A 23,637-nucleotide genomic window follows, 5' to 3' on the forward strand; every position below is an offset into this window, starting at 1 on the left:
TGCATCCTCTCTCCGGAGACTGTTGCCAGTGCAGCACAGACATGGCCTGACAGGGTTTTGGTTCTTTTACAGCCCTGTCCTTTTCTCCAGCCTGTCTCTCTCAGTTTTAATAGTACCAGCATACAAGCAGAGAAACAACAATTTGGGGTTATTTTACAATTCTTTCTTCACCTCGCTCCCTACGTAAACTTCATTGAGCAGTTTTACTGGCTTTCCGTCCAAAAAATATTGTGAATCTGAAAATTTAACCCCTGCTGTTATTACCTGTCCATCCCAGACCACTGCCCCCTCATCTGGATCACTGCATTTGTGTTCTAATGAGTCTACTTCCTCCACTCCCGCCCTCCTACAGTTCTGTCTCCATAGAGCAGCCAAGTAACATTAAAACATGAACCTCGTTTCCTCCCTCCTCTGCTTAAAACCCTTCTGGTGACTTCCTGTACCCTTGAAAAAAAATGCAGGTAAAACCACACGGCCTTCCTGTATGGGCACGAGCATCCCATTGTCACGAAGCTGGCTTGTCCACACTTCTCATGGCGGCAAGGTCCTGGCTGTTCTGCAAATGGCTGTGTCCCCACAGCTCAGAGCAGTGCTTAGAATCTAGGGCGTTATTTAGAAAATTGGAAGTCAGATTATAAAGTTACTAATTTTTTCATAGTATGTTAACAATATTCTTAATATTTTGTTACTTTTTTTCTCCATGCACTTACAGAATAAAAACTTACCAATAGAAAATACCACTGACTGTTTAAGCACCATGGCTAGTGTATGCAGAGTCATGCTGGAAACACCGTGAGTATTCTGGCGGACTTTTGTCACTTTAACAGTACTGTTGAGATAAATTTGTATTTCAAAACACCCAAATATGGACATGTCTTATTTGGAAGGTGGAAATAAAGTATACCGCAACTATTGAATGTGCACATATGAACAAAATTCAAATAATTTTGCAGCCGAATGTCTGATTAAGCATAGAGATGGTTTTCAGGTGCATCAGACCAGTGAGACTAATTCGATAGTCTCTCCAGGACAGGAGTTGTGTGGTACTCTCTTGGTCAGGAAAGGGGAACATCGGAGAAGATGTTCAGTTTATGCTAATTATAAACATTTTTTCCCCTGTTGTATTAAAGAACATTGCCATTTTACCAAAGGCTAGTTTTACTTTTCTGTTTATCTCTTTCTCACTTTTAATTCCTTTATTTTTCAACATGAACCCAAATTCTCTTCTGAGTGTCTTCTCTAAAGCATTTGTGATGTATACCAACCTGTGTATTGGCCGGATTTTCCCGTCTATACGCAGAGAATCCTTCTTGGATTCTTGAATATGTGTTAACGTGTTTTGTGGTACTTTTTCTTTCCCAAGTACTCTTCTATATGGAAATCTCATTAAGTGAGATGGCAGCTGTCACCATGCATCTCCTTGTGTAAGGGATGAGGTCCTGGGAAGTGAAGGGACTTGAACACAATGGCCAGCCCTGCTCACATACCACACTGCTTTCTATGTAGATAAAAATTCTCTTTTTTCCTTCCCAGATGAGAAAAGAATATGGTTGAATTTTAGTAAAATTCAAATTGAGCAATACAATAATGTGTTTGGACCAACCTAGCCCCTAAAATGTCAAACCTACTTGCTCTGTTAAGCTAGTGACTTCCTCATCATATTATTGGCAGTAGCCATTATATGGCACCCATCCCTAAACTTTTACTAAAACACTCTCTGTCAAGCAGAAGAGATGTATACTCAGGTGGGCGCAACTCTCTAGGGACCAGAATATGTGGGTGATAACTGTTCTGCCACCACCTTTCATTGATGGGGACCTTAGTGTGCAGAAGGGGCATAGTATTAGCGTCTCTTTTAGAGACTAAAAGGGTAGCTAGATACCTACTGAAAGTGGAATCAGCTCATTAAAGAGCTTTGTGATGTTCTCATCCATCCACATCTTTTCTACCCTCTAGGGAATACAGAAGCAGATTTACAAATGAAGAGACAGTATCATTCTGCTTGAGGGTAATGGTGGGTGTCATAATACTGTATGACCATGTACATCCAGTGGGAGCATTTGCCAAAACATCCAAAATCGATGTAAGTTATGTATTGTTTTATATGATTTCAAATAGTTTTTTACAAGAAAATTATAGACTTTTATTTAAAGAGCTAGCAGTCTGGACTGTCACAGGATTCCATTATAGTTTGTGATAATGGTACATTTTCATTTTCTGTTTTCTTGTCATAGTTCCAAGAGCCTGTATACTAGTGGAGTTAAATGATTGAAGGATAATTACATTATTGAGTATCTCCTTATAGAATCCTCTACATATTGGCAATACAGATAATTAGACAGAAGAAATTTTCTGATGGTGTCCTTTAATTCCTTTGGGTAAAAGCTACTTTAAAGCAAAAGTTTATTTCAAAGTATATACAAAAAGTTAGTGGTGCTTCAGTGGAAAAGTGGAAGATTTTACATATGTCTTCCCTCTACCCATTCATAGTAAGTTGTGACAATAGCCGGATTTCTCCTTTTCTTATCTCTGAGGAGTTTAGAAGAGAAGTCATGTTCTGGGTTCTTTATGCTCTGGTCTCATTGCCCTCTCACTGTTCATCAGCATTCTCCTAGTGCTTGGTGAGAATGGTCTGCTGGCTTCCCCCACGTAGCTAGTTCAGGTTCTTAGCACTTTGGATCTCGATATAGATGGCCAGCCAGACCTTGCACCTTGTGCACATCTATCCTTTAAAAAGAAAACCAAGTTAACATTTATCATGCTCTTAAAATTCCCAGGAATTTTATGTCTGTTCTCACATGGAATGAAAGTTCTAGGATGTAGGTGTTATCTCCCTCTCACTAACAGAGCAACTGGGTTTTAGGAAATTAAGTAATAGAATTAGTAGTAAATGGTAGAACAGGAGGTTAACCTTTGTATCTCTGGCTTCTAAAACCCGTGTTCTTTCTGTTATGTTGGGCCTTTTCACAGTAACCAGGCTAATAATCTTCCCCATCTTTATTGTGTTGTTCCCTTTTTTAGCAGCTTGTAGCAAGTCCTGTTGCCCGGCTGGCCGATTAGTTTCACATGAGCCATCCTGGCTTTCAGTTCTGATTCCTCGCTTAGCCCTGAAAGCTTCCTGTCGGTCCTTTGTAGGTCATGGGATACTTTGACCTGGGAAGCACCTCTTTTCCTTCCTAGCATATTTAAATGACTGCTTAACAAGAAAGTTGCCACTTAGCAAAAAACTTCTTGTTTTTCATTAGTGTGGGTGGTACTTTGACTGATTTGGTTCTCAAAAAGTTTTGTTTCACTGACAAACCAAAAAAATAGTACTAGAGTTTTACTTCTTCTTTCTTTTATCCCTATTCTAAGAATGAATCATTTGATATTCTTAGTATGTAGCTTTTCAAGCTCAGTAGTTGTCCTGATTTTATTTTATTGTTTTGAAAATTAGTGTTATATGAAAAGCAGATATTTTACTTTTTCCATTTTCTTTCCTCCTTAGATGAAAGGTTGTATCAAAGTTCTTAAGGACCAACCTCCCAATAGTGTAGAAGGTCTTCTAAATGCTCTCAGGTATGTAAATGTATGTGTACCTATGTATAGAAGAAGTATGCAAGGAGAAGGTTTGATTTTTGTGTGTTTGAAGAAAATGCTTCAGAACATGAACAGCACCTAAAGGATGTGTAAAAGTGTTCAGAGTAGAACCTAGAAAGTCTCATTTCGCCTGTGGGTAGGCCTGCTTCCAGTCAGTGGTCACGGTGTTTTGTCTTGAAGAGTGTGTGTGCACAAAGGGGAATAGCAGCTTCATTTCTTCCTGGAAGATTTTGGCTTTTATTTTTTACTCCTGATGAAGTAGAATTGCTTATTGTTTTTTTTAAATAAAAGTAATAATGCTAATTGTAAATAAAATCCAGAAAAACCTAGAAAATTTAAAGAAAAACCATGTGATCTCTCTCCATGTTCAGATAAACCACTACTAACATTTTAGTATATAGAGCCTTCTAGTGTGTTTTCTTTACACATGGACATAGTCATAGCTCAACAATAGGCATCTTTTTACAAAGGAGTACTATACAAAATGTTTTATAACAAGCTTTTTCCCTTAATGTTGTTTAATTTCTGTGTTCACCAATACAGATCTGTATTTTTGTGTATTTCTTATAATGAAAATAAACCAGTCATTAATGTATTTTCTTAGGTTACTCTTAATAGAGTTCCTAAAGCTCCTAAGAACACTGGAATATTTTAAAATGAAAATCTTAGCACTTTAGAACATCTTGACTATAGAGATTTAATTGGTAGTGTAATTTTCCTAGCCTAAAAGATGATTTTTAAAATTCTTGATTATTTGGGATATAAACACAAAAATATAGCAAGTATTTATATAGTTAATATGTTTATGCCATAAAGCAAAATGCAGTCTGTGTTGTTTCATCTCAGTGACAACACATAATTATTAAGATTATGAAAAGTGCTGCATAAGTAGTGATTGTCTGTATAAAGATCTGTTCCAAATGAACATTAGAAGTATTAAAGAACTTAATTGAAAATCTATATAATGCCAAACTATTGCAACCATAAGGCTGGTGTTCACATCCCCCCCTTTTTTTAAGCAGTGCTGGGGATTCAACTCAGGGATGGTCTCCCACTGAGCTACAATCCCCAGCACAGCACAGCCCAATCACTCTGAGTTGCCTGTGTCCAAGGAAGAATCTGAGACCTGCTAGAAGCATGTTTGCATCTCACAGAAGAGAGAGTTGGGTCACAGTAGTGAGGAAAGCACTTGCAGCTCTTTGAATGTTACAGTACATTGCTGAGCAGTAATACTTCTAATTTCTGCAGTAGAGATTTTATTGTGCACATTCTTTGGCTCTTTTCACTAAAGAACCGGGATGAAAAAGAGAGAGGTGGGTGTTGAGAACTTTATTTTCTGACATCAGTGGGGTATGTGTAACTATATACACCTTATCTGTGTAGATAAAATAGAAGAGTTATATCTTTGCCCTATCACTTTGCCCTTAATGGAAATATTCCTTTAAGGATTTTTCTTTCCAGCCTGGCAGCCTACTACTTTTTCTTCATTCCATAAATATTTACTGAGCACTTCTTATATGCCAGCGCTCCAATGTCTATTCATTAATAGGAGAACAGTTTACAAATGTAGTTGTAGAGAGCACTTAATATCAGGTGCTTAATAAGTGTATGTGTGTGTCTGTCCTTCTCCTTCCTCCTTCCTGTTCCTCCCTGCCAACTGAAGATTGAACCCAAGACCTTTGCACCAAGGCAGTGATGGTGAACCTTTTAGAGCTTTCAGAGATACAGCCTGCTGCAGCATGCATGCCATAAGTTTGCCACCACTGTACTAAGCTATATCCCCAGCACCACCCCCCTCCCTTTTTGAGACCGAGTCTTACTATATTGCCAAGTTGCCCAGGCTGGACTCAGACTTGTGATTCTCTTGCTTCAGCCTCCCACAGTGCTGAGGTTACAGCTGTATATTACTATACCTGGCTTATGTATGTTTCTGTACCTCTCCAAAGGTTTACTTGAGTACAGGCACTTGCATTTTTTGATTTATTTGAAATGAACCTAACAGTTTAAATTTCTTTAACACAGAAAGATCACCTCTGCATACCTTCTTAAAATGATATAGTCCATGAAGATTATATGTGCAATGGCCAGGCATGGTGTTGCTTGCTGTGATTCCACCTACTCCAGAGGCTGAGGCAGGAGGAGCACAAGTTCAGAGCTGGTGTAAACAACTTAGTAAGACTCTGCCTCAAAATTAAAGCAGGGCTGGGCTGGAGATGTAGCTCAGTGGCACTGCACCTGCCTCACAAGAGCAAAGTCCTGAGTTCAATTCCCAGTAACGTCCCCCCCCACCTAAATTAAAGCAGGGCTGAGCATGTGGCCACAAGGCCTGGGTTCAATTTGCAGTACTAAAAAAAAAGTGAAATTCTTGTTAACTAAATGAATCTCTGATTATCTCCAAAATACACCCCATAGTCAAGCATTGCACACCTCTTGCCATTGCTACTAATGTGGTCCAAGCCATGGGCATCTCTCCCTTGGTTCTCAGTGGATGCTCCCTGATGGGTCCCTGAGGCTCCTCCCACTGCCTGTTGCACTCCCTCAGCAGCCTAAATGATCCTTTCACAACATAAAGTCACAGCTCCCCACTGCTTAATATCCTCCAGTGGCTTTCATCGTGCTTAATTGCCACACACATGAGCCGTTTTTTCCCTGTCACTGTACCCTCATCTAGTACTGTCCACTTTTGCTTCTTGGTTACTCCTTCGGTAGGTTAGTGCCTCTTTGTCTTTCTCCCTCTGCTAGGTAAGAACCTCCTGGAACAGTGCGTGACACAGTAGGCTTGCTCTTTGGAGTTGGGCTATTTGAAGGAGTCTATGGTGAATCTTCATGTAGTGGTCATTTTATTATTAGAGTGTTTGTTTTGGATTCTTACTTTGGATTTGCATGTGTGAGTAAAATACACCTGCCTGGGAGTTTAAGGCACTTAGAGAACTGAGCTTTTTTAGGGATGTGAGCTATAGTAGTAGAGCTGTTCTAATACAGAATAGAACAGAGCCAATAAAGGGCCAGAGAGTAAATATTTAGGCTTTGTGAGCCACATGGTGTGTGTCACCACTACTTAAATCTGCCATCCAAATATATACAGCGAACTTCTTAGATAGAGCAATTATTTTTCTCTGAGTAAGAGGCAGCTAATTATTTATTTATGTATTTATTTATTTTTTCCTTGTGCTTGCCAGGCAGGCAGGTGTGGCACCACTGAGCCTACATCCCTGGCCCCAGGCAGCTAATTGTTGAAGTGAGAGTTTATCCAATCATTTTAGCAAGGTAGTTGCAACAAAGTGAAACAGCAGTTGGCTGTTCTCTTAGGTGGTGGGGAGGATGAGTTATGCAGAACCTTCACAGAGGTAAAGCCACAACAAGAAGGCGGCTTTCTGTGAGAAGCTTGCCCGGCCAGTTGTTCGTTTGTCATAGTGACAGCACCCAATGCAGATTTTAATTCCCTCAATTTGATCAGTGTTTGTCTTTTAGGTACACAACAAAACATTTGAATGATGAGACTACCTCCAAGCAAATAAAATCCATGCTGCAATAACAGTTCTGGAGTAAGCACCTGCTGTAGACAGAAGACAGTATTCTGCAGTGACTGAGAATGCACAGTTTTTAGTGATTGCAATTACTCTCTCATTTATCCTTGCTGTTACTCTTTTCCTCTTCCCTCTTCCCTCTTTTTAACCATGCTCTTGTTCATAAGCCCTCTTTCCTGTGCCAAAGTCAGTACAGTTCCACTCTGAGGGGAGGCTGTCCTTTCAGCCAGGCCATCTGTGGCAGCTAATTACGCATTGCATTGGGTCTACTGAGAAAACTTCTGTGACTTGAACTACATATTTTTAAATGTGGATTTTTTTTGAAAACTAATATTTAATATTGCTTCTCCTGCATGGCAAAATTGCCTATTCTGCTATTTAAAATCCCTCAATGACTTTATTTTCTACTGCCGCTTTTTTCATGTGCAGCCAAAATGAAAATGTTTAAATTAACTGTGTTGTACAAATGGTACCCAACACAAACTTTTTTTAAATTAGTAAGACTTTTGTTTAAAGTTTTAAGTTTGCATTTTGACCTTTTTTGAAAGGATGTATGTTGTGTGTTTAACCTTTATTAACTAACGTTAAAAACTGTGATGTGTGCGTAGAATATTACGTATGCATGTTCATGTTTAAAGAATGGCTGTTGATGATAAAATAAAAATCAGCTTTCATTTTTCTAAGTGTGGCTTGGTTTACTGATGTTTTGTTTTTAGGCCTCTGAAGTTTCCCCTGTGTATATTTTTATGGAATGCATATACACATTATATAATATCTCCTTTTTTTCAGAGGATAGGAAAGGGGCTCTTTTCCATGGAATTTTTTCTCCCATTGTCTGTGTAAATAATTTTATTTGCTTTTAACACTTTGCTGTATATAATACGACCAGGAATATTGACCTGACTCTTCCTGATTTACTCCTGTACAGACAGTAGTAGAAAGAACACTTGATTCTCAGTTTCAGGTGTGAAAGGGTAATAATGTAAAGTTGTGTGGAAGGAAGAGCAGCCCTTAAAATTGATAGGAGCATGAGCACAACAGGGACTTCCAGAAGAAAATGGAAGGCCATGAAGTCACTAGTGGGGGAAAACTACTGTGTTTGTACTTGAAGGTCATAAAACGTAAATCATGGAATCTAAATCTCATGGTTGGGAGAAGCTGCTTGAAGGCTCTCTGATCAGCCATGCCAGTGGCTCAGTGACAAGAGCATCTGAGGTACGATCCACTTGAAATGGGCAGCCGTGAAGGAGAATCACAGAGCCTGCCCTTAGCCTTCTGAATCAACATTGCCAGGTGCATGGGACACAGCCCTTCCCACTCAGATTTGTGCTGACTTCTCTGCCCTCCTAACTGCTCTCCTACTTCATATCCCGTTCTCCAGCCGAGCCCAACTGCCTGCTGTTTACAGCTTGTTTCAGTTCCTGTGATGTTGCTTCCATAACTGATCTGACTAGAACCTCAGCTTGATTTCTTCCTCCTTCATCTCTACCGATGAACACCAACTCTCATCTTTCAGGGGTCAGCTTATGTCACCTCTTTCATGGAGTTTTCTGGATAATATTGGCCATGTCTTTCTGGGGATCTTCTGAGGGAATTGTAATGACGTGTATCTGGAACCTGTACCTGTGACCTTATCTGCAGATGAAATTCAGGTTCTGGAGGTGACATCAACTGGGATTAAGATGGACCATAGATCCAATGACAGTTCCTTAGCGGAGAAAGGGAAACAGATATGGAGCGGAAACCATGGGAGGACAGAAGGAGAGGCAAGCACTGTGTCTACAAGCCAAGGAAGGCTTAAGAATTGCTGGAGCCACAAATACCAGGGGAGAGTCCTGAAGCCTTCCTCAGAGCATGCAGAGGGAACCAGTCTGGCTAATGTTTTGATTTCACACCTTTGTCCTCTAGGGTTTGAAAGAGTGAATTTCTTTTGCAAGCCACCCAGATTGTAGTAATTTGTTATAGCAGCACTAAGACTTTCATACAAGTATTTCATAAATTGTCTCTACAATTTAAATGCACTTTTGGCTGTCTTTTCTGATACTGTGAGAAGTATAATGTCAGGATCTGAGAAGATGGCACTAGAACTTTTGAGAAGAGCCATGTCTTGATAGTCCTTCAGCATCCCACGGGAGGCTCTTGCACAGAACCCAAATCTGAGTAGGTGCCAAATGAATGGTTGAAGTGCGTACTATAAAAAATAACAATTCAGCTGAAATCAGTGTTGTAATACTGCTACGGCCTATTCCATGGTAATACTGCTGTGGCCTGTTCGGGCAACAGGTCATGCTCTGCATGTTGAAGAATAAGTAAAAAAAAGTCTCAACTCTAGGTCAGCAAACTGGTCAGTGGGCCAGTCCATTCACTGTTCTGTTTTTGTACATCCTGAGAGCTAAAAACAATTTTAAAAAGGTTAAAAAAAGAATAATGATTTTTTAGAAGGTTAAATAAGTATTTTGTAGCATGAGAAAAGTATATGAAATTCAGAATTCAGTGTTCATAAATAAAGTTTTATTGGAACATAGCCTTACTTGCTTGTTTATATGTTATTTTTTGGGGTACTTACTATAGTAGCAGAATTGAATTGTGACAGAGACCATGTGGTCTACTTACTGTCCCTCTACAGAATTTGCTTATCCTCCCCCTAGTTACAAGAGCAACTTTATTTGCGAACCTAGAGTAACAGAAACCCAATACTGCAGTGTGATGAAAGGAGAATGGGTTCAGCTTCAGGTTTCTTGCTGCTCAGCCCAGTGAGAGCAAATAGGAATCTTGTCTCTGGCCAAAGCTCAGCTCTACAGTAGTGTCAGCTTAGGGATGAGTTCTGTGGGGCTGGGAGGAACCAGCAGGGTCTGCCTGGCCTGCTGGAGACAGCTGTGAACCCACTGTGGTGTGGGCGGATGTTCCCACTCTAAGCTGACCTCCGCCTGCCCACCGCCATCAGTTCTGAAGCATGTGTTTAGCCATCCTGCACCCTGCCCTATGCCACTTGACGACAACAGACTAAGCACCACTTCATCTCTTCTACCACCCGTACCGTGATTCTTTCTCCCCTCTGCCCCATTTCTGCAGCCCTCGTCATGGCTGAGTATGCTTTCAACCAGCTGTGTTTTCTGTCACAAAGATTGGGATTACAAAGCATTCTGTACTCTTAAGATTATGTCAAGTGTTAGACTTGGAAGGATAATTGCCATTTGTGCTCAAATTTAGGTGTTTAAGGTTAATGCCATTGTGGTTTGTTCCATTTATGGTTGCAGGACCTGCCACTCCAAAAATTCTAATTCCTCACAGAGCATTTTTCAAAATCTTTAGAATTAGATACAATCAGAGAAAATGTAATGGAAAGATCTGTGGATCAAGTATCAGGAGACCCAAGCCATTTCATTTCTTTGGAACTTTTTGTTTTTCTTATCAGTAAAATTAGAGAATTGAAACATGATCGTTCATATTGTTTGATTCCTTGTAAATGTATCTCTTCTCTGTATTATCTGAAAAGTTGTCACTTGTGTGAATAGCTAAAGCATAAGCTTCAGGCAGTGGGCTTGAATGTATTCTGGCCTCCTCTGTCACTCGGTGACTTCGATTAAGTCTTCTCACTTATAGAGTAGGGCATTCTCCAAATTCTACATCTTTAGGGTGGCCCTGAGAATTACACCAGTTTATGCCCATGATGTTCTAAGCAATAGGAAGTTGTTGGCTTTTCACACCTCAAAATTAGCGAAGACTTTGTAAAGAATATGGATAAGTCCATTTTGTATTTGGCATTTTAAGGTGCACAAAGCAGTCCTTTCATATCTCGTGATGCCCTGTGAAGATCTTGTGGTCTTTGGATACGTCGATTCATTTCTGCTCTTTCTGAGCAGCCCAGCCTGGGGAAATAGTGCAGTTGGCCAATTTGCTTGATGGCAGTGGGATCCTAGAGCATGTGCAGCTTTGGGGAGCCTGTCTTTGGTTACAGCTGCCAATCTCCTGTGTAAGAGGGAGGTGCAGGTAGGGGGCTAATGGGTCAGATATGGAAAACTTTCAAGGCCACCACAGGCCTGTCTCTTGCTCTGGGGTATTGGAGGCTTAGAGCAAAGGAGTGTGACAAGACCTATTTGAAAAGCTCCACTTCAGCTGCCCCACAGAAAATAGAAGGAAGACAGGAGCAGGGACACCAGTTAAGCAGTTGCTGTAATTGAGGCAAGAAATGGTACCAGACATAGTGGTGCACACCTATAATCCCAGCACTCAGGAGGCTCAAGCAGGAGAATCTCTTCAAGGCCAGCCTGGGCTCCATAGTTTAAGGCCAGCCTGAACTACATGGCGAGACCCTGTCTGAAACAAAAACAAGATTACAGGTGGTTGCAATGGATGTGACTAGTGAGCAGATTCAGGATGTGTTTTGAAGGCTTCCCAGCAGACTGGGTGTGGGAGTGTGAGAGCAGAGTAAGAGTGGGCCTAGCTTTTGATTGGAGCACCTGGAGGGATGTGTGAGGATGGGAGGGCTGCAGTGCAGCAGACTACCGGACTAGACAACAGGAAACAGTTCCTGGGTTCAGCACTGCTCCTTGCCAGTGGAGGCCTCAGTCCACGGAGGCATTGACTGGGCTGGTGGAGTGATTCTGCAGATTCTACCACATACTCAATGTGCAGGGCCCAGAAGGACTTCCAGCAAAAGGAAGTAGAATTGCTTCATCTGATTAAAGTTGGTCTCTTAAGATGCTTGCCACCTGTGAGGAACCTGTCCGAAGGAAGAGAGCAGCCTCCTGAGCCTGGGCATAGTCACAACTTAAAGAAGTTTACTGTGGTTTATAGTTTTAGAGGATTCAGTCCATGAGTAGGTGGCTACAAGGCAGAAACATGCTGTAAAGGCATGGAAGGTGTTATGGCTTGTGTTTGGATGTCCCTCCAAAGCCTCATGTGGTCATAGGTGGGGCTTTTTTAGAGGTGGTTGGATCTAGAGTGTGTAATGCTGGAATTGATTTATGGTGCAGTGCCAGGCTAAAGGGCACTAGGATTAAGGGTGTGAGTGCTACATGCTGTGTGTAGTCTGGATAAGATGAAAGGGACAGAAATACACTGTTAAGATCCCTTGTTGCTTTTGCTCCCTGTGCATGCCATAAGCTAAATAAATCTTTCCCCCTTTAACTTTGGGGGTTGGGTATTTTGTCTAAGCAGTGAGGGGAAAGTAACTGAGACAGAAGGACAGGAGACAGAGAGAGATACAGAGAGAAGCAAGGAGCCAGGGACAAGAATATACCCTTGCAGCTTTCATCCCCAGACCCCTCTTTTCTGACCCAGCCCCATCTCCTAATAGCACATTCAGCAGATTAATCCACTTAGCAGCATAGCTGCTTCACAATCCAGTCACCATCCCAAAGTGTCACCTCTGAACACGTGACTTTTGAGTAAAATTGGAAATCTCAGCCATAACAGATAAAAGACGAAGGACTTTGGGTTGAACCACAGATTGCTTGAGTTCTCTCCCAGGTCCTTTACCATGGTGCCACGAAGGCCCTTCAGAGGGGTCCTCTTCCAACTATAGGAGACAGGTCTTCTTGTTAGTAATACCAACATTGTCATGTAATCTGCCGATGTGTCTAGAGTGATAACCAAAGGGTGGGCTGAAGGCTCTTTCAGGGTGTTCTGAGCAGCCAGTGAATGTGGGGGCTTCACTCCTGGCCAGACTCCCCAATTTTCCCACTCCCCGGTATCTTACTCCTCCCTCAGATATATTGGTAGCCATATCTCTAACATCCCTCCTTATGTTTCTGATTCACCCAGGCAGCTGTGGGGCCTCACCATGTCCCTCAGGTTCTGTGTAGCCCCTCTGCCTCCCAGCATGTCCAGAACTTTGTGTAACCTGACATCCTGAACGTCCTTTGAGAGCTGGGCCAGTCCCTCCATTTCTGGAAAAACTCTTGTAGATGCTTGAAATCTGCCCACAGACAAGACAAACACTGTGATGGTTTATCTTGATAGCCAGCCTGATAGATGCCTCATAAGTTGGTAAAGGACATTTGGAAGGTAGTAAATGGTGTTGTTCCAGAGACAGTTGGCACGTGGGCAGCAACCTGAGGGGAGAATCCTATCCTCAATAGGCTGGGGGCTTGGATGGAACAAAAGCAGAAGAAAGAGGAGCCCCCCTTCAGCAGGCTCTCTTTTTCTCTCCCAGTCTCTATCCCCCTTCTTTGCTGCCATGCAGTGAGCAGCTTCCCTCTACCACTCCCACCATGAAGTTTCTGCCTCATCACATGCTTAAAACAAAGGAGCCAGCTGACCATGGAGTGAAACTTTTTTAAATGAGCCAAAATAAAATGTCCCTCCTGGGCTGGGGATTTAGCGCTTGTGCAGCTAGTGGTTTTGCCGCCTGCTGCACAAGCGCAAGGACCCGACTTCGATCCCCGGTACAAAAAAAAAAAAAATGTTCCTCCTTCTAAGTTCTTATTCACAGGTATTTTATCACAGCCTTGAAAAGAAAACCAACCAAAACACTGACCACAAAGTGGGGACTGTTACTCAGAGCATCCCTGCGATGATAGCCCTTTCCCATCAGTAAGATCCAAACACCTTTTACCTACCAACTGACAGTATCTCTGCAGATGGGATGTGGGAGCCCTTTGTGCATCTGCAATTCCCTTGGAAAGAGGCAGAGACATGTCCCCCCACCAATCCCAGTGTTTAAAGGCTCCATGAGTTGGAGTGGTCAAAGGCAGAAGAGCATGGTGGGGTTCCTGGCTGGAGGAAGGTTCCTGGCTTGTCTGTTGGGGCTGAAGCTCTGAAGAGCTCCTATGACCTGTTCTTGGTGCTGGGAAAAAATACCTGAGACCCAAAGTTAAGTGTATTTTTAGTATAGGCAGCTAAGTTAGATAAAAAATGTATTGTCAGAATGGGACTGGACCTTCAAGGAAGTCAGCACAAAAAATTAAAGACATCAGAACTGTGGCTGGAGGTACATCTGAAAAAAGGCTAGGCCTCAAGATGAAAATACAATGGCCAGGCCTACATGCCTCCCTAAGGGATAAACAGTGATTTGAAATTATACTATAATTAGCACCACTTGGTCCAGTAAGTCTAGATAGGCATCAGTCACCCAGCTGGGTGACCAGAGCATCTTGATCTATCCTTTCCCAAAAAAACATTCGTTCTTTTCATGTGCACTTACTACATGGAGCAATATTAGCTAAGCAGCTATACTTGTAATCTCATAGGTTGATTGTAGTTTTGACCCATATTGTATTGACATCATGACTTTGCTGTATAAATTACCCCTGACAAATCTCGGTGGCCACCCATTCAGGAGCCCTCCTGGAAATCCAGGAGCTATTCTTCTCTCCTTATTTCCAATAAAACTCTCCTAACTTCTTCTTTTGGTTCTCAACTTCATTCCTCAATGTAGTAGAACCACAAATTCAGCACATTTGACATCTAAGCGCAGAGTTATATTTGTCCTATATCATTTTGGAGGTCCCACCAAGATAATTAAAAGGTGGTATTTGCTTTTTTTTTTTTTTTTGCTTTTGTTTCTTGGTACCCCTAAATATTTTGACTGGATTCTGGATTGTGATTCATTTAGGTAATCAAAAAATTGTCATCTGTTGTTCGCTGATTGCTTATGCTTTTTGTTGGTTGCTTATGCCATATTGAAAGTTGAGAGCATGGAAAATTGTGATGTCTTTATATTTCGGGATTCTTTGATAAAGCAAACAGTGCTTTGTATTCCTTACTTGACTTGTTTGGTGGTTAGGAGATGAGTCTGTTACAGATAGCTTTTAGAATGGCTTTTGGCTGACAGCTGTAGCCAGAGGCTACAGACAGGTTTTGGAGGTTCACCTCTGTCAGGATGGTTGTTATTAGTGTGTAAGGAAAATGTGCTTCTCTATGCAATCCTGAAAATCTTTTTTTCCCATTTCCATTGGAAACTCCTGAGCTCCTGGAAAATAAGTGCTTATCTAAAAGGGCACCAGTGATAGGCATTCCTTTATAGACTACCCAACCCCCATCCCTGAGTTAGGAGGGAGTCAGAATTCATTCTCATCCAGGAAGGTATGCATGGGTTTTGGTTGACCTGGTGCTTGGGCAGGGGTTTCTTATGCAACTGGCAAGATGAGAGAGACTGTCATCCTAAGACACAAGTGGAGAGAACTGACCTTTTGGTGATACCAGAGGGAGCTACTTCCAAAAGCAGACATACTTATGAACCAAAACAATAAAGTCTAAAGGAACATCTCCAGTCTATCCTTTGACTTTCTTTCTCTTTCCTGCTCTCTCACAAGATTAAAAGGCAGTTTTTCAGATTTTGAATTTTTGTTTAATTTTCTGCTTGGCAATGTAGTTGGAGTCAATTGTAGTTTTTGTCTTTGGAAGTATGTTTTGTTGAGAACAGAAGACAGGCACATCCGCAGATGCCACAGCAGGGTCCCCGGTTGCAGGGAACCTGCCGTTTCAGCCCATGCCCTGGCAGTGATCCAATGGACTCCCCTCCCTCTCTGACCTCTTGGATGTACTGCCACCTGGTTCCACACTGCAAAGACACAGAAGACTCCGGACCACCAGACCACCGTACTGGGTAAGTTGGAGGGATCATCACCTCCCATCAGAACTGGGACTATCTTCAGGGGAAGGGTAGCTGGAACCTGCAGTACAACCCTGCAGAGTTCAACCCTACAGGAGCAGAGGGAGCTCAACTTGGGACTTGCAGCCAGAAATCTGCCTGAATCTCACAGGTCTGCAACTAGCTTGCTGAGACTCATTGACTTATATCTGCACACTGCAACCCAAGTTGTCTATTGTGACAGCAGAGACATATGCTGAAGGAGGCCCTTCATTTTATTTTTTATTTTTTATTTCCAAAATTGGTATTATTGGGTTTTTTTTCCTCCTCTTATCTTTAATTTTTTTTCCTACTCTTTGCAAATTTTTGTTTTTCTCTCCTTTTTTTTCTTGTTGCTTTTCTCTTTTCTTTCTCTCTCTCTTACACTCACTCTCTTGCTGTCCCACATTGTTCATCTCCCTTTTTGTTCCTGTTCTGGCCCTCATACAGATTTCTTCTTTATTTTTCTATTATTCTCTTTTTCCTTCTCTCAGCTGTGTCCTCTGGCCTCACTGCTAACCTTCCCCTATCCTTCTACCTACCTATCCCTCCCTCCCCAACTCATTCTAACTCCCCATCCTGAAGGGTAAAGTTGTTATATTGAAGAGTTTATTCACTATAAACATATGTTGGGTTGGTCCTTGATTTTGATTTAATTCACACAGTTAAAGGTGATAGATTAATAACTTTCACAAAATGTCATTTTCTAAGATATACTTGATGCTATGGTGTTGCTGATTGTATCACTTGGGCTAGGGTGTTGTTATTATCTAGTCAGTGATCCTTCCTGGTATAATGAAAATGAGGCAGCCTCAGAGTCACTAGAGACTCAAAACTTAAAAGACCAGCTATATCTGGAAGACACCTCTGAGAAGCAAGCATTCCATAAGGGTTCTAATTACCAGCAACAAAGATACTTACAATAAGCAATTTTGAAGTATCAACCAGGGAGTTAAACTAAGGACAACACCAAAAACAAAAATGAGAAGACATTTAAGCAAGGTACAAACTCAGACTTCCACCCCACCAAGGCAGGGGAAATGAGGTGGAAAAATCCGATAATGAACCAGCTGGACACCCTGAACTGATAGCACAGGAAGTAACAAAACAGATGAATGAGACTCTAGAAAAATGCAAAGCAGAAATAATCTCCCAGATAACTACAGAGATGGTGAGCAGAGTGAAAGACATGATTAGAGGCTCTAGAACAGAAACAGATATAAAAAATAGATGAGCTCAGAAACATGCTGGAAGCCATGAATACCCGAGAAAGAAATGGAAACCATGATTCCCAACATAAGAAAGAAATGGAATCCATGAAACAGATTCAAACAGATATTCAGGAGATTAAAAACTCCTTTGAAAGTATCCACAGCAGATTAAGGGAATCTGAAGATACAATATCAGATATACAAGACAGGATTGCGGTTAAGGACCATAAAAACAGAGATTTCTTAAAAATAGTAAGGGACCATGAGAAATCCAGCAGCTGCTAGACGATGCAAAGAAGAATAACATAAGACTGATAGGAATCCATGAAAAAACAGGAGAAAGTACAATTGACATAAAAAAACACTGTTCACAGAAGTAATAGTGGAAAACTTCCCAGACAGAGGTAGAGAATTGGACATACAGATAAGTGAGGCATGTAGAACTCCAAATAGCCACGATCAGAAAAAAATGTACACCTAGACATATAATAGTCAAGATCCCAGAAACCCAACAGAAGAGCAAAATTCTACAAGCAGAGAAAAGAAACAAATCACCTACAAAGGAAAGCCCATCAGAATCACAACAGACTTCTCAACACAAACTCTCAAGTCAGGGAGAGCCTGGAGTGAAGTATTTCAAGCCCTAAAAGAAAATAACTTGCAACCTAGACTGTTGTATCCTGTAAAATTATCTTTCAAAACTGATGGGGAAATTAGATACTTCTATGACAAAGAACACCTGAGAAATTTCATGAACACCAAACCAGCACTAAAAACATTCTAAACAATATCCTAGAAAAAAACAATGAAGATCACAACTCCATGAGGCCCAACAGAGGGAAGCCACCAGGCAAGGTAAGAAACTAAATGGAAAGGGAGAAAAATAAGAGAGCCAACAAAAGTAAAACATCCTGACAAAGATGAATCAATATCTATCAATTATAACCATCAATGTTATTGGCCTCAATTCACCAGTCAAAAGAAGTAGACTGGCAGAATGGATTAAGAAGCAAAATCCAGGGCCGGGGATTTAGATCAGTGGTTCCACCACCTGCCTTGCAAGCGCAAGGACCCGAGTTTGATCCCTGGTACCAAAAAAAAAAAAAAAGAAGAAGAAGCAAAATCCAACAATATGCTGTATACAAGAAACACACCTAACTCAAAAAGGAATTCATAGACGGAAAGTAAAAGGATGGAAAACAGTTCTCCACACCACAGGAACCCAGAAGAAAGCAGGGGTTTATTTGCAGACAAAGTAGATTTCAAACCAAAACTAATTAAGAGAGACAAAGATGGTCACTACATCCTTGTAAAGGGAACAATCCAAGAGGAAGAGATGACAATCCTAAATATATATGCACCAAATACGAATGCCCCCGACTATACAAAACAAATATTAATGGACATGAAAAACCAAATAAGCACTAACACAGTTGTAGGGGACCTCAGTACCCCACTATCACAAATAGACAGATCATCTAGACAAAAAGTTAACAAGGAAATTCTAGAACTGAACGAAGTTATTGAACAAATGGACTTAATAGATGTTTACAGAGTGTTCCACTCCATAAAATTGCAATATACATTCTTTTCAGCTGCACATGGGTCATTCTCCAGAATAGACCACATGCTAGCTCATAGAACATGTCTAAGTAAATGTAAAAGAATTGAAGTTACCCCCTGTATATTATCAGACCATAGTGCAATAAAATTGGAGATCAATAACATAAGAAACCACAAAACCGCCACAAACACATGGAAACTGAATAACACCCTCCTGAACAACCAATGGGTCACAGAAGCAATTAAAGAAGAAATTAAACAGTTTCTACAAGTAAATGATAATGCCAGTACAACATACAGGAATCTATGACACAATGAAAGCAGTTCTACGTGGGAAATTCATAGCAGTGAATGTCCATATTAGGAAAACAGAGAAAACTCAGATAAATAACCTAATGCAGAACTTCAAGCTCCTAGAAAAAGAAGAACATAACAAATCCAAAGCTCATACAACAGAGGAAATTATAAAGATCAGGGCAGAAATCAATGCAATGGAGACTAAGAGAACAATACAAAAAATCAATGAATCAAAGAGTTGGTTTTTTGAAAGAATAAATAAAATCGATAAACCTTTAGCCAACCTTATCAAAAAAGGCAAAGAAAAGGCGCAAATCCATGCAATTAGGAATGAAAAAGGTGAAGTCACAACAGATCCAGCAGAAATCCAGAAGGTCATCAGTACCTACTTCAAGAACCTGTACTCTAATAAAATGGAAAACACAGAAGAAATGGGCAGATTCCTAGATACATACGAATTGCCAAAGTTAAATGAAGAAGATATAGAAATTCTAAACACCCCAATTACAATGAATGAAATTGAAAATGTTATAAAAAATTTACTAACGAAGAAAGAAAAGCCCAGTCCTGATGGCTTCAGTGCTGAATTCTACAAGACATTTAGAGAAGAACTATCGCCATTACTCTTTAAACTCATCAAGGAAATTGAAAGGGAAACAAGGCTTCCAAATTCATTCCTGGAAGCGAGTGTTACTTTGACTCCAAAACCAGAGAAAGACCCAACCCAATAAGAGAACTAAAGGCCAATCTCCCTAATGAACATAAATGCAAAAATCCTCAACAAGATACTGGCAAGCAGAATACAGAGGGTCATCAAGAAGATCATACACCCTGACCAAGTCAGATTTATCAAAGGGATGCAAGAATGGTTCAACCTTCGTGAATCAATAAATGCAATACACTATATTAACAGAGTCAAGGACAACAACCATATGATCATCTCAATAGATGCAGAAAAGGCATTTGACAAAATCCACCCATTCATGATAAAAACCCTACAGAAAATTGGAATAGAAGGTCTTTATCTCAACCTGATAAGGGCTATCTATGAAAAACCAACAGCTAACATCATACTAAATGGTCAAAAACTGAAAACTTTCATGCTAAAATCAGGAACAAGACAAGGATGCCCACTATCACCACTCCTGTTCAATATAGTTCTGGAAACATTAGCCACACCAATTAGAAAAGAGAAAGAAATAAAAGGAATAAAGGTAGGAAAGGACGAAGTTAAACTGTCATTATTTGCTGACTATATGATACTTTACGTAGAAGACCCAAAAAACTCTGCCAAAAGACTTCTAGACTTAATTGAAAGATTCAGTAGAGTAGCTGGATACAAGGTCAACACTCAAGACAGAATAGGCTTCTTGTACACAAATAACAGACTCACTGTGAGAGAAATTAGGGACACAATTCCTTTTACAATAGCATCCAAAAAAATGAAATATCTAGGAATCAATCTAACAAAGGAAGCAAAAGACTTCTACACTGAAAACTATAGCACTCTGAAAAAAGAGATCCAAGAGAATACAAGAAAATGGAAAGACATCCCTTGTTCCTGAGTAGGAAGAACCAATATAATGAAAATGGCCATACTTCCAAAACTACTATGTAGATTCAATGGAATGCCAACTGAAATTCCAAAAATATACTTCACAGAACTAGAGAAAACAGTCCAAAAATTCATTTGGAACCTGTAGAGACCTAGAACAGCAAAAGCAATTCCAAGCAACAGAGACATGGCTGGGGGGTATCACAATCCCCAACTTGAAACTATACTACAAAGCTACTGTGATAAAAACAGCATGGTACTGGCAAAGGAACAGACCTGAGGATCAGTGGAATAGATTAAAAGATGCAGAAACAACTCCAGACATACTCAGCCACCTCGTCTTTGACAAAGGAGCCAATCACCATCATTGGAGGAAAGATAGCCTATTTAATAAATGGTGTTGGAAAAACTGGATTTCAACCTGCCAAAGATTAAAACTAGACCCATACCTATCACCATGCACTAAACTAAGGTTGAAGTGGATTAAAGATCTAAATATTAAAACAGAAACACTAAACTTGCTGGAAGATAAGTTAGGTAGAACTCTTGAAGACACTGGGATAGGAAAAAATTTTATGAACAAAACCTCAGTAGCACAGGAACTAGCAGAAAGAATCAACAACTGGGATCTCATCTTATTAAAAAGCTTCTGCACTGCAAAAGAAACCACTAACAGAGCTAACAGACAACCTATAATATGGGAAAAAAAATTTAGCAGCTGTACCTCAGACAAAGGACTGCTATCTAGAATATATAAAGAACTGTAAAAAAATCAGATCCCCCAAATTCAAAGACCCAGTTCAAAAATGGGCATCTGAAATGAACAGACATTTCTCAGACAAAGAAGTAAAAGCAGCAAATAAATATATGAAAAAATGTTCAACATCACTGGTCATTCAAGAGATGCAGAAGAAAACAACACTAAGATTCCACCTCACCCCAGAAAGAATGGCTGCTATCAAATCAATAACAAATGCTGGAGGGGGCGTGGGGAGAAAGGAACCCTTCTCCATTGCTGGTGGGAGTGCAGACTGGTGCAACCACTGTGGAAATCTGTATGGAGCTACCTCAAAGAACTAGGACTAGAGGTCCCATTTGACCCAGCTATTCCCCTGCTGGGTATCTTCTCAAACGAGTTAAAAGAATCATACCACACTGATATATGTGCACCCATGTTTATAGGGGCACAGTTCATAATAGCTAAAGCTTGGAACCAGCCCAAGGGCCCATCAACTGGAAACTGGATAAAGAAGATGTGGGTTTTTTAATAAAATGGAGTACTACTCAGCCATAAAGAATGAAGAACTACAGTCATTTATAGCTAAATGGATGCATATTGAGGCCATACTCTTAAGTGAAATAAATAGGACACGTGTAAATACTGAATAGTTTTTCTAGTGTGAGAAACTGAGAGTGTAAACAAGGGTTAAAATGATTAAAATGAATAATTGATAATTTGAAATAGGAAAAACGGTCCAAAGATGTAGGGATGAAGGGAGGGGTGGGGGAAAGGAAAGAAGGGAAAGGAAAAATTATGAGAAAAGAAAAAAATAGAAATGATGTCTATGTAAATAGGGAAAGGTGGCAGGGGTGAACAGTGCACAGATAATGGGGAAAAAATAAGAATCAAGATACATCACATACAGGTACAAACACCCAATGATAAATGTAAACGTATTGTATACCTAAAATGTACCAATAAAAGAACTTAAGAAAAATAAATAAATAAAAGAACAGAAGACATCCTCGGAAAGTATTTGGTCTTGATTGTTTTCCTGCTCTTGAGATGGCTAGCATTTAGTTCTTGTGCCATGCACAGAATCACTCTTCTGTCCCTTCTCCACTGCCCCATCCTTGAGAAATAATGCAATCTACAACAGCAGCATTTTATCCAAGGTAATTCTCTTCCCTGTGGCTGCTGGATTCCAGGACCAGGTTTCTACAATGGTGAGTTTTCCCCTCCCTGCAGTCCTTCCAGAGTGAAGCTGACCTTCACTATTCCCTTTGACTTGTCTCTGGGCCATATTCTTAAAACCTGGTGTAGATTTAATCCTAAAACTCTGAAAGAATAAATGTAAAAAATTTAGTCCAAATTATGAGGCTTTGTGCCCTTAAGAACTTGAAGGCTCAAAGCTTACATAGGACTTACAAAAAAAGTCCTGAAGTTTGATAACATAAACATTAATATGATTTTTGTAAGTAGTATGTTTCTGTGGATTAACTTTTAGGTATATAGTATCCTCCAAAAAGTTCTACTTAAATTGGCTTATAGATAAATAAACACTCAAGACATTATCTCAGATGATTGTAGTTCACATAGTTTAACAGTTGGCTAATTTACATCAGTTAATAAAAGTAAAGATATCTTTAAAGTTGGTAACATATTTCCATCCAGTTTGTTAGGTAATCAAGATAATATAAAAAAAAATCAATGTCTATTATTATCTGTGTACCATAATTTAAGAGTTTTTCTTGGTCAATAATAATATATATGCATTTAAAAGTTAACTATTATGAGTAATCTAAAGTAATTGTTTTTGGTTGTAATTAAAAGGTGAAGTTGTCTAAAATAATATTTTTTAAAATAATTGAGATGCTCTTGGTTAAACTTGCAAAACTAGATTTAAAAGGTTCTATGTTTTATTAAAATAATTTCTTAAAATAGTTTTCATCATTAGGATTTTGGTTACTGAAAAGTGAGCTTTTAGAGTTAAAGGGTACTTAAATGTTAACCTATAAATTATTTTCAATAATCTGTTCATGATTGGTTAAATAAACAATTATTACCTTATTTCATGACATAACTCTTATATTTGGGCATATATGTATGTATACATCTGAAAAGAAAGTATGTCTTAAATCTAAGCTTTAAAGTTAAGTGTATAGAGAGTTAAGACTACATAAATTTAATATATATAAAGTAACAAATAGGTGCTCTCTTTTATACAATATACATTTAAACCTTAAACATATAAATCATCAAAATTTGACATCTTGGGCTGGGGATTTAGCTCAGTGGTTCTGGTGCCTGCCTCGAAACTGCAAGGTCCTGAGTTCGATCCCTGGAACCCAAAAAAAAAAAAAAATTTTGACATCTCCTTATTTTCGGTCCTGATATTTAAACTTGATGCACATCTATTGGCTTTGATTAAATAAGCATTTTGTTATTGTACAAATGAGATACACTTGTATATTGGATAATACGTATTTGTGGTCATTAACATTGTTTCCTAAATTTGTAAGAACTCTAAATGTCCTTAATTCTTGTCAATATAGTTATACCCAAGAAAATTGTTAAAGTTATCTAAAATTTACCTAACTAAAATTATG

The 23,637-nt window shown here is 39.8% G+C and overlaps 1 protein-coding gene across 33 annotated transcripts in view; it reads left to right on the forward strand.

The window, feature by feature from the left end:
* Positions 1 to 7,789, forward strand: part of Cyrib (CYFIP related Rac1 interactor B) — a 140,223-nt gene extending 132,434 nt beyond the window's left edge. For all 33 annotated transcript variants that reach the window (XM_087184204.1, XM_087184168.1, XM_087184259.1 and 30 more), the window contains 4 exons: positions 713 to 792; positions 1,957 to 2,083; positions 3,488 to 3,558; positions 7,051 to 7,789. In XM_087184204.1, the coding sequence (XP_087040330.1) occupies positions 713 to 792; positions 1,957 to 2,083; positions 3,488 to 3,558; positions 7,051 to 7,114 (342 nt within the window). In that variant the 3' untranslated portion in view covers positions 7,115 to 7,789. The remainder of the gene's footprint in view (positions 1 to 712; positions 793 to 1,956; positions 2,084 to 3,487; positions 3,559 to 7,050) is intronic.
* Positions 7,790 to 23,637: the final 15,848 nt, after the last annotated feature.

This window comes from Heterocephalus glaber, unplaced genomic scaffold (assembly GCF_053883595.1).
Source record: "Heterocephalus glaber isolate CG9 unplaced genomic scaffold, H.glaber_assembly_v1.0 deba00000281, whole genome shotgun sequence".
Lineage (NCBI taxonomy): Eukaryota > Metazoa > Chordata > Mammalia > Rodentia > Bathyergidae > Heterocephalus > Heterocephalus glaber.